The 12,034-nt window shown below is 44.5% G+C and overlaps 1 protein-coding gene across 2 annotated transcripts in view; it reads right to left on the bottom strand.

The window, feature by feature from the left end:
* The window catches only part of LOC140187166 (regulator of G-protein signaling 9-like), a 93,151-nt gene extending 85,898 nt beyond the window's left edge, over nucleotides 1-7,253 (bottom strand). For both annotated transcript variants that reach the window (XM_072242181.1, XM_072242180.1), the window contains exon 1: nucleotides 7,154-7,253. In XM_072242181.1, coding sequence (XP_072098282.1) covers nucleotides 7,154-7,216 — 63 coding nt within the window. In that variant the 5' untranslated portion in view covers nucleotides 7,217-7,253. The remainder of the gene's footprint in view (nucleotides 1-7,153) is intronic.
* Between the last annotated feature and the right edge of the window lie 4,781 nt (nucleotides 7,254-12,034).

Here is a 12,034-nt window from a genome sequence, read left to right as displayed (position 1 = left end):
GTTTGAATGGGAAGGGCATGGAGGGCTATGGTCCAGGAGCGGGTTGATGGGACTAGGCAGAGTAACAGTTCGGCATGGACTAGATGGGCCAAAGGGCCAGTTTCTGTGCTGTAGTACCCAATATCTCCAGGGACAAAACTGGAAGGGTGACTAACTCTGTTCTTCCATCTCTCACTCCATTGAGATCAAAGTTAATAAGACAGAACTACCCAGGTGAGGAGAAAGAGAGCTGTACACCGCTATTGACACTTGTTTCGATTTCTGACTTTGACCTGAATCATTAATTATTTATTTCATCAAACATTTCCTGAACTGCTGAGTGCCACCGCTCAAATATTGGCTGCTCGTTAATCTCTCTACAAAGTCATTTTAGAACATAGCACTCAGAACATTACAGCTCAGTGCAGGCCCTTTGGCCCACAATGTTGTGCCGACCTTCCAACCTTCTCTGAGATCCATCTAACCCTTCCTTCCCATGTAGCCCTCCATTTTTGTTTCATCCATGTGCCTATCTAAGAGTCTCTAAACTGAGATTCTTAACCCTTAGTCCTACTCATATGGCACGTTTAAAAGAGGTTGATAGGTTCCTGATTAGTGAGGGTGGTAAAGGTTACAGCAAGAAAACAAGAGAATGGGGTTGAGAGGGATAATAAATCAGCCATGATGGAATGGCAGAGCAGACCCAATGGGCCAAGTGGCCTAATTCTGCTCCAGTGTCTTATGGTCTTAAATGTCCCTAATGTACCCTCTTCTACCACCACCCCTGGCAGGGCATTCCCTGCACCCACCACTATCGGTGTAAAAACCTAACTCTGACATCTCCTGTTACTTTCCTCCGAATACCTTAAAATTATGCTCCCTCGTATTAGCCATGTCCACCCCAGGAGAAAGGCACTGGCTGTCCATTTTCTCTATGTCACTGTCGGAGTTGGGCATACTTGTCGAAGCGGGTGAATTCTGTAGATGTGTCCTGCGCATGCCCAGTAGAAAGAGATTTGCCCAAATACCCGTTTTAATGTGGATGGAAATATCTTCAAAAACGCCTGGTGTGAACGCCTATCATTTTTACGCGAAACCGGCGTTTTCAAAGTTATCCTGTTCAGCGTGGACGTAGCCTTAGCGTGTGCACCTCTGTGCTTTCTTGTTTCGCTGAAAGTAAGGCGGCATTACCGAAGCTGTAAGTGTTTGGCCCGATCTGTTCTCAATGGTGTTTGATTTCTTGCCAAGAAACTTGCCCTCTGTGGAAATTAGCAACTGCTCCTGAATTAAACGACAGATTCATCTGACCACCATGTCTGTGGACGGACTAACTATAAAGGCAGGCAAAACTGGGAATACTTACCAGGTTAGGCAGCACCATCTTAAGTCAAAATCCTTTCATCAGAACTGGAAAAGTTTCAGGATTTAAGCTGATGCAGTAATGAGGAGAAAGGGGAGGGCGAACTTTAAATTTCCACCCTCATTAAAACACCAGATTTTTGATACAAATTTGATATACTGTGATAAGACTGCTGAACAGATCCTGACCTGGATCTGGGCCATACCCTCCAAATATCCGGACCTGCTTCTCGGTTTCTTTGCACTACCTTACTTTCCATTTTTCTATTTTCTATTTATGATTTATAATTTAAATTTTTAATATTGACTAATCTTTTACTATTTTTAATATTTAATATTTGTAATCCAGGGAGTTTGAAGCGCAGAATCAAATATCGCCGTGATGATTGTACGTTCTAGTATCAATTGCTTGGCAACAATAAAATATAACATTATTTCGCATCAATTATGTTCCAAAGAGTCAGATTAGATTTCTCGCTCTTTGGAATTCACAAAGACACAGGTAATGATTGAACTATTGAGCATGCTGGACAGTCGTATCTAAAAGGATTCTCACAAGGAAGTTTTATTTATCAAAAAATGTTAAAAGTCGCTTCCTAAATTAAATATCTTTTTTTCACCGTACAACCTCCAAGATAAAGAAAGGCAACTCTGTGCTTATATAGTGCCTCTCACAATCTCTGTAAGCTCTTTATATCTAATTCGATATTTTTTTTTAAAGTGCAGTCACCTGATCAGTTCATTACGCAAACCAGCCTCCCACTGCCAATATAATCAAGAACTTCAACCCATTCTCTTCTCCCTTCTCCCATCAGGCAGCAGATACAAAAGCCTGAAAGCACATACCTCCAGGCTCAAGGACAGCTTTTATTCCGCTTTTAACAGATTCTTGAAAGGACCTCTCATAGACTAAAAGATGAACACTTGATCTCCCAGTCTACCTCATCATGGCCCGTGCACTTTATTCAGAGCCAGAATCGGATTATCACTGTGAAATTTATTGTTTTGTGGCAACAGGACTTTACAAAGACATAAACACCTACAAATTACAAACTAAATAGAGACTGCAACTCTGCATTCCGCACTGTTTCTCTTGTACTGCTCAGGAATGGCATGATCTGACTGGACAGTTAGGGTTAGTATGTTGTGGGCAGGCCACATTGACACAAAGACGAGAGCATACAAACTCCAACAGTGGCAAGAACTGAACCCTGATCTAACAGCTGGCACCGTACAGCATTATGCTACACCACCATGCCGCCCGTTTTCCCAGGTGGTATTTTATAAGATTCTACATTTCACAAGTGTGGAGTAATGGCATTGCAAACAGTAGTGAGGAAAACATGATAAATTACAAGATCATGTGTTTAATTTTATTTGGTAATAATTAACAATAAATAAAATCAATATTAAGTCAAAAAGCTATAAAATAAAGTTTAGAGTGGCACAGTAGGAAGTTAACGTAACACTTTACAGCACCAGCAATCACTGATCGGGTTTCAACTCCCACCGCTGTCTGTAAGTAGTTTTGTATATCGCCCCGTAACTGTGGAAGTTTCCTCCGGGTGCTCTGGATTCCTCCCACATTCCAAAGATGTACAGGTTGGGTTAGTGTGTTGTGGGCATGCTATGTTGGCATCAGAAGCAGGGTAACACACTCGGGCACAATACTCGCTAGTTTGATTTGATGAAAAAGGAAACATTTTGTTGAGTGTTTCAATGCATATGTTACAGATAAAGCTGCTGTTTAAATTGCAAATCCCTGTATGAGGAAAAATATGCTAGATTACAAGATCATGTGATAATTTTATTTTGATATTAGATTAGATAAATATTTGTTTGCTCCAATATTATTATTATGAAATTCAAGCAAGCACAGGTAATTCCAAGCTCATTGTTTAGAACCTTAATACTATTCATAAACCACTGGAAGCCTCTTCAACTTTCCACTCAATATTGTTTGGGTTCTATTGGATTCCAACCTGGCAACTATTCTATGACCTAAAAAATAAACTTTATAAGCCCTTTCATTTAAACAGCAAAATATTGTGGAGTCTTCCTAATGTGCTTTGTTCCATATTCTTGCAATTTGCACGTCAAGTAGCAGATTGTACCCGTAAGATAATGGACTGCCAGTCACTTCTCGTTGACCTTCTCCTTTCTGAATGCCAGCTGCACTTCAGTCAACAGCACTCCTGACTCTGACTCACGAGGCTGTGGGTTCATCTGGCAGGCCAGAGGAATCAGACACAAAAGACAAGAGTGCTGGATCTGTTCACTTGCTAACTGAGGACGTCTTCAAAAGGCGATGCTTCAAAAAGGCAACATCCATCATTAAGGGCCCCCCACCACCCTGGACATGCCATCTCCTCATGGATACCACCAGAGAGGAGGTACAGGAGCCTGAAAAGAGACATTCAATGTTTTAGAAACAACTTCTTCCCCTCTGTCGTGAATGGACAACGAATCCATGAACCACCTCACTATTTTTGCTCTTTTTTCTCTGCTTACTTTAATTATGTATCTCTGATTGTAATTTATAATATATCGTATATATTGCAGGGTACTGCTGCCGCAAAACAAATTTCACGATATATGTCAGTGATAATAAGTCTGATTCTAAACCAAAGCCCCTTCTACTCTCCCAGGAAATGTGAATGATTCCAGCCATCACCACAGATGTGTAATAAAAAAAGACATTTTTTAGATTTCTCTTTAAAATGCACAAATTGATTTCGTGTTTGAAATTGGAATTGGTTTATTATTGTCATACACTATGTAATCGGGTGGAGATGCGTCTCTACCAAAGGAAGTGTAAAGTGCTCCTTTGCTCCACTAGCCTGCGGGTCACCCTTGGGCAAAGTGTAGCACCTGCTTACCCCCCACCCCCATCACGGTCAGATGGTGGACAGTTGTATGAACAGTTGGTGCGTATCACAAGTCCTGGTTATGCGACCACTGACACCAGGCTGACAATCTCTGAAGAGTATTGCTAATGGGTGAGGTCACCCATGTTGTAAAGACACTGCCCAGGAGAAGGCAATGGCAAACCATTTGTGTAGAAAAACTTGCCAAGAACAATCATGGTCATAGAAAGACCATGATCACCTACGTCATACTACACAGCATAGAAAGATGATCATGATAATGCTGTTAATATTTACGCTATATACAGTGAATTCCAAATAATTGGGTCATCGCTGAATCAGGGCAGCTGCTTATTTGGGACAACTGTTAAAGAACAGAAACTAATCAAGAAAATTGCTGGGATTCCCTTTCCGTATTTGGGACTCTATGCCACTTAATTGGGACAGGAAACTATTGCCGAACAGTTTCTAAAGAGTGTCAGTCCCGTGCATTACACCATTCTTAGAGCGAACAGTTTTTAAGCAGCATCACTTGCATGTGTTTGCATTCAAAAAGCAGTGCTTTTGTCAGTAATAGTTGGTGAGTGATAAACAGCAAGGCAATTCAGAACTGTTTTGCTCACTGTGCTTTCAAGCGTTTAGGCATGGAGATGGTAGAACACTTCAACAAGTTAGAAACTACAAAGAATTTGAAGGTATGGGAAATCATCTTGAATGTTACAATGATTTGGAAGGTGCAATCATCGATAGCATTGTATGAAGGCAGTCCAGAAGGGGAGGGGGAGAGAGACAGGGGGGAGGGGGGAGAGGGGGGGAGAGGGAGGGGGGAGAGGGGGAGAGAGGGGGATAGAGGGGGATAGAGGGGGAGAGGGGGGAGAGGGGGGAGAGGGGGGAGAGGGGGGGAGGGGGGGAGAGGGGGGGAGAGGGGGGGAGAGGGGGGGAAAGGACAGGTGAAGAGGGAGTGACGGGGAGACTGAGTAATGGGGGAGTATGAGAGAGAGAGAGAGAGAGAGAGAGAGGGAGGGAGAGACAGAGACAGACAGAGACAGCAAGAGAGTGGGAGCCATACAGATGGTAAGACAGAGAGACAGGGACATAGATGGACAGAACAAAAACAGAGACAGTAAGAGAGATGGGGATAGAGGGAGACAGAGTGACAGAGATGAAGAGACAGACATACAGAGAGGAGTAAAGTGAAATAGAAAGTTGGAGCAATGGAGAGCTAACATAGAGAGCTGTAGGGAGATGAGATAGGGAGGGGAAGTAGGGAGAGATGGAGGGAGATGGAGATAGAGATAGATAGAGGGATAGTTAAAGAGATGAAGAGAGGGATAGATAAAGAGATAGAGAGAGAGAAATAGAGAAAGACAGAGATAGATAGAGGGATAGTGATAGATATTGAGTAATAGAGAGAGATTGAGGGACAGAGAGAGAGAGAGGGGCAGAGGGAGAGAGAGGGGGATGGAGAGAGAGAGAGAGAGGGATGGAGAGAGATGGGGGGATAGAGAGAGGGGGGGATGGAGAGGGGGGGGATGGAGGGGGGGGATGGAGGGGGGGGATGGAGGGGGGGGGATGGAGAGGGGGGGGATGGAGAGGGGGGGGATGGAGAGGGGGGGGATGGAGAGGGGGGGATGGAGAGGGGGGGATGGAGAGAGAGGGGGGGATGGAGAGAGAGGGGGGGGATGGAGAGAGAGGGGGGGATGGAGAGAGAGGGGGATGGAGAGAGAGGGGGATGGAGAGAGAGGGGGATGGAGAGAGAGGAGGATGGAGAGAGAGGAGGATGGAGAGAGAGGAGGATGGAGAGAGAGGAGGATGGAGAGAGAGGAGGATGGAGAGAGAGGAGGATGGAGAGAGAGGGGATGGAGAGAGGGGGGATGGAGAGAGGGGGGATGGAGAGAGGGGGGGATGGAGAGAGGGGGGGATGGAGAGAGGGGGGATGGAGAGAGGGGGGATGGAGAGAGGGGGGATGGAGAGAGAGGGGGATGGAGAGAGAGGGGGATGGAGAGAGAGAGGGAGAGAGAGGTAGCGCGCACCAAGGAACATAAGTGGTCAGTCTGTGTTTGTGTTACTGTCGAAGCCAAATCGCCAGAGGGAATATTAACAGAAAGCCCTGAAAATGACGTATTTTTGCTACATTACAAACAGGTTACTGTTTGAAATATGGTCCCAGGTGAGCTCTTAAAAGTGTTCCGCCTAATTTTTAAAAATATATTAGTTCTTTTGCTATTTTCATAATATTGCTTGATAACTCCGGCACTATTTTAGCTTTCGAGATGCACGCGGAAAGCTTCGGGTATTAGATGCCACTGTCACTTTCAATATAGCTAAATCCATGGATGGGATAAGGTGACAGGAATCCGCCCCCCCCCCTTTCCCCGAGTTGCCGCATTCCCGGGCGCTTATTGCCGCTGGGTTAGATCTTCCGGTTATTAAAATTTCTTCCAATTAGTCTGAAGCTAAATGTCAATAAACGATGAAAAAACATCACCAGAGCGCAGGCGAATAACGATATAACTAAACCCCCTTTCAGAATTCACAGAACGATCGAAAGATTAAGTGCAAGTCCCAGATTTGTGGACGCTCGCATTTGCTGGGTGGATATGGCATGTCTTCAGCACAAGTTAACTAAATTTTTGATATTAAAACTAATTTGCTAAAAAAAGTCAGCGCCACAAATAAATTCCGATTAATAGTTAAATATGATATGCGAGATAAATACTTTATATACTGTGTGTATATATTTCTATCCATACAGAATATATTATACTACGTGTAACAGATATATGTCACCAGAAGAATATATTTGTAACACGTAGCCCAAAATTTTAATAAAACAATTTTCTTTCACTTCCAGTGAAATGTCTTCGCAGCCAGAGTCTGAATTGTATCTGCCTCTCGCAAATGTTGCATGAGCGGCCAGAGCTGCTGTTGTTATTTACGGCTCTTACCTTGCGCAGGAAGGCCATTCGTGGCCGGAACTGTTGGCCCTGGTTGAAGCTTTTGACTGTCATCTTCTCGCCCGGGGTGTGAGGAGCCGCCGCGCTCGGAACGAGATGGAAACGGTGGGAAGCCTGCGCTTGCGCGCCTCGCCCGCCCCCGCTGGCCGCGCGCTGCTCCGGTTACCACGGCAACCGCGGCCGGAGCGCCCGGGCGGGCTGTCAATCAGCGGGCCTGCCGCCGCTCGCGGAGACCCACTTCTCGGGGAGGTCGCGGTTTGCCAAGTACCTCGGCAAAGAAATTAGACACCATCGAACAATGCTCCTTTCTCGCTGCTGCCTTCAGGTAGAGGGTACCGAAGCCTCAGGAATCACACCCCCAGGTTCAAGAACAGTTACAGCCCTACTACCCTACGCCGTCGGGGGTAACACACTCATTTGCCCCATCCATGGAGATGTTCCCATTACCAATTACCTCACTTTTAGGCCTTTATGTGTGATGTTCTCGTTATTTATTGCTATTTATTTATGTTTGCATGATCTATTGTCTTCTGCAGTCTGGTTAATCTTTCACTGATCTTGTTATAGTTACTATTCTATAGATTTGCTGAGTATGCCCACAGGAAAAATAAATTTTTAAATATACCCAATGACTTGGCCTCCACAGCCGTTAGTGGCAATGAATTCCAAAGATTCACCACTCTCTGGCGAAAGAAATTCTCCTAATTTCTGTTCCAAAAGGATGTCCTTCTGTTCTGAGACTCTGCACCCTGGTCCTAGAAATCTTCTCCCCACCCCCTCCCCATTGGAAACATCCTCTCCCTGTTCATTCTGCCTAGGCCTTTCAATATTCACTACGTTTCAATGAGAATCCACCCCCCTCCCCCACATTCTTCTGAATTCCTGCGAGTACAGGCCCAGAGCCATCAAACATTCCTTGTTAACCTTTTCATTCCTGGGATCGTTTCCATGAGTCTCTTCTGGACCCTCTCCAATGCCAGCACATCCTTGCATAGATAAGGGGCCCAAAACTGCTCACAATAATTCAAATACGGTCTGACCAATGGCTCATAAATTCACAGCTAATTGATAGTGGTCTGTAAATTTACCTTTGGAGTAAATGCCAATACTAGTTGAACTACCAATATATCTGCCTTTGTCTTTATGCATACACTCAGTGGCATCTTTATTAGATACTTCCTGTATCTTGCTCTTCTGCACACCACTGTGGATATTTGAATTACTGTCACCTTCCTGTCAGCTTGAACCAGTCTGGCCATTCTCTGACCTCTCTCATTAACAAGGTGTACTGCCATTCACTGGATTTTTTAAAAATTATTGCACCATTCTCTGTAATCTCCAGAGACGGTTTTGCGTGAAAAATCCCAGGAGATCAGCAGTTTCTGAGATATTCCGTCTGGCACCAACTATCATTCCATGATCAAAGTCACTTAGATCACAATTCTTCCACATTCTGACGTTTGGTCTGATCAACAACTGAACCTCTTGACCATGTCTACACACTTTTATGTTGCTACGTTGGCTTTATGCTTTGGCTCTTGGCAGGATCACCCATGCCAAACAGGTCAAAGGGTAGAGGCCAAACTGAGAGTGGTCCACCGGTTCTGGGTTTGAGCTCAGGGATAACCACTCTGACTGATCGAACAAAACTGATGCGGAAACGGCAATGAAGAATCCTTCTACATCTGAGTGACCAAGGACAGACAGAGATGGAGGACCTTCATTGTTGCTCTAAATGCTAGTGCTGTAACGGGCAGTATATTGTGGGTGAGTGTATATTGTAATTATATTTATAGTACCTGTTCTTATTGCTAGATTCAAATTCCCCATATTCCTGCCTTGAACAGGGAATATAATCAACTAAAAACACATAAAAACTTTTAATTGGCAGAGAGGATAATATAAGAAGATGAATGACAAACAATCTCTTAACAGGCTGCACTGATTATAACTCTGAGATTTGATACAGTCTACAAAATATTGTAGGAAGGATATATTTATTCCCTAAGGGGAAGTAACCAGGAAGTAGAGAAATTGACAGATGAGACCCAGGCAGAAGTGACTCCATATGAGATAATGAAATATGTCAAACACATCTAATGAGTATCCAAATGGCAAAGTGCCATTTCTACATAACTGTCCCATTGGGACCTTTGATAGCATCGTTCTCTGGTATTCTAAGGATATAACGGCCAATATGTAGGATGATGACTCAAGAAATTCTGAACAGAAAAATGAAACTGCAGTAAAGTCTGAAAAGAATTAAATTGTGTCTTTGACACATCAGATCAGTTTGGTTTTGATTATTCAAAACCAATTTTTTTCATGACAGGAACAGTATTAGTGCATCACTTTTATTCCATTAAATGTGATGTACTGTTATACACTCAGTGGCTGCTTTATTAGGTACAGGAGTGGATCTGCTGTGGTCTTCGCTGCTGTAGCCCATCCACTTTGAGGCTCAATGTGTTGTCCATTCAGAGATGCTCTTCTGCACATCACAGTTGTAACACGCTGTTTGAATTACTGCTACCTTCCTGTCAGCTTGACAGGAAAGGTAGCAGTAACTCTCCTCTGACCTCTCTCACTAACAAAGCATTTTTGCCCACAGATCTGCTGCTCACCGGATGTTTTTGTTTTGTTTTTTGCACCACTCCCTGTGAACTCTGGAGACTGTTGTGTGTGAAAATACCAGCAGATCGGCAGTTTCTGAGATACTCAAACCGCCCTGTCTGGCACCAACAATCATTCCCCGCTCAAAGTCACTTAGATCACATTTCTTCCCTATTCTGATGTTTGCTCTGAACAACAAGTGAACCTCTTGACCATGTCTGCATGCCTTTTTGCATTAAGTTACTGCCACATGATTGGTGAGCTAGTGTACAGATGTACCTAATAAAGTGGCCACTGAGTGAAGGTTTTCATTTATAAACAAGAGATTCGGCAGATGCTGGAAATACAGAATAGCACATATGAAATGAGGAAGGCACTCAGCAAGTCAGGCAGCATCTATGGAGAGGAATAAAGCGTTGACGTTTCGGGCTGAGATCTTTCCTCAGGACTGGTGTTTATTTAGAGATACAGCATGGTAGCAGGGTTTCCGGACCAACGAGCCCACATCACCAATTAACCTGCTAACCCGAACATCTTTGGAATGTAGGAGGAAACCAGAGCACCCAGAGGAAACATATGCAGTCACAGGGAGAACACACAGACTCCTTAAGGAATTGATCCCAGGTCATTGGCGCTGTTGCTGTAGTAGAGTTGCACTAGCCACTACTGGCCCATTTCCTATCCACCAACCAGATTCTGAGTTATTATTAACATTTCCCTTTAATCTCTCCCTTGATGATGATTTTGGGTCCATGCTGAGGAAAAAAACAGTACGAATGTGAAAAACACAGAGAGTAGGAAGTAACACACACAAAATGCTGGAGGAGCTTAACAGGTCAGGCGGCATCAACAGAAATATCTGAGAAAGGGTGTGGGCCCAAACTGTCGACTGCTTTTTCCTCTCTGTAGATGTTGCCTGACCTGCTGGGTTCCTCTAGCATTTCGTGTGTGTTACTCTGGATTTCCAGCATCGGCAGAATCTCTTGTGTTTAAGCATGTGGAGTATCCAAGGGGCTCTAAACGAATGCAGCAGATACTGATCCACTGAACTCCAGAGGTTCCAGGTGCCAGGATCAGGAATGAAAAGCAATCGGAACGATGTAATAATGCTGGGGTTTTGTAAGGCATTGGTTAGACCACTCTAGGAATGTGCTGGTGTTGGAGAGGGTCCCCAGGAAGTTCACAAGAATGATCCCAGGAAAAAAAGGGTTGACATATAAGGAGCATATGATGGCTCTGGGTCTGTACTAGGGGTTCTCAACCTTGTATATGCCATGGACCAACGCCATTAAACAAAGGGCCCATTTACCCCAGGTTGGGAATCCCTGATCTATACTCACTGGAGCTTGGAAGAATGAGAGGACATTGAAACCGAGAACATGTTGAAAGGGTCAGATAGAATGGATGTGGAGAGGATGTTTCTTATAGTGGTTCCAGAGGTCATAGCTTCAGCAAACAAGGACATCCTTTTAGAACAGAGATGAGAAGGAGTTTCTTTAGTCAAAAGGTGGTGAATCTGTGGAATTATTGCCGTAGACTGCAGCGGAGGCCAAGTCATTGGGTATATTTAAAGTGGAGGTTGATAGGTTCTTGATTAAAAAGGGAGTTAAGGGTTACAGGAAGAAGGCAGGAGAATGGGGTTGAGGGCGATAATAAATCAGACATGATGGAATGGTGTAACAGACTGGATGGGCTGAATGGCCTAATTCTAGTCTTGTGGTTTTATGGTCTAATCTACTGGAGGAAATCAGAAGGTTGAATAGTTTCTGTTGGAGGAAAGGAGTTGTCAGTGCTACCAGCCGAAACCCCACATTGCGATCATTGTAACTGTTGCGGTTTAAGATAGCTCTACTCAAGACTGTCGACAGCTTACCGGCAGTTCATTAGGCAAAAAATACGACTAAGTACTTTATTAATAACATTTTTTCTGTGTAAAATTGTGGTAAGCAGTCAGCACAACCAATGAAGGGGCGAGCAAAGTCGAGGCTGAGTTGAGGGTCAAGGCGTGCGGTTGTGATGCAAAGCTGGAGTGAGGTTGAGTCATGGTCGAGACGGAGTCGGGGGACGTGAAGCGGAGAAAAGTTGGGAGTTTCGGAGCCCATCCACCGGAATCGAGAACGAGGTTGGATCGCCGGTCGTTTGGAGAGGTTGGGTGCGGGCTGGAAACGCGGTGGCAGGGTCCAGGCCCAGAGTGTATCGCCACGACAGGGCCCGGATCCTAGCTCGGGGGATGACCCGGTGTTTGGACAATTTAAGCAC

The sequence above is a fragment of the Mobula birostris genome, chromosome 24, assembly GCF_030028105.1.
Source record: "Mobula birostris isolate sMobBir1 chromosome 24, sMobBir1.hap1, whole genome shotgun sequence".
Lineage (NCBI taxonomy): Eukaryota > Metazoa > Chordata > Chondrichthyes > Myliobatiformes > Myliobatidae > Mobula > Mobula birostris.
The sequence above is the reverse complement of the archived record's forward strand: the minus strand, read 5'-3'. Positions and strand labels throughout refer to the sequence as shown.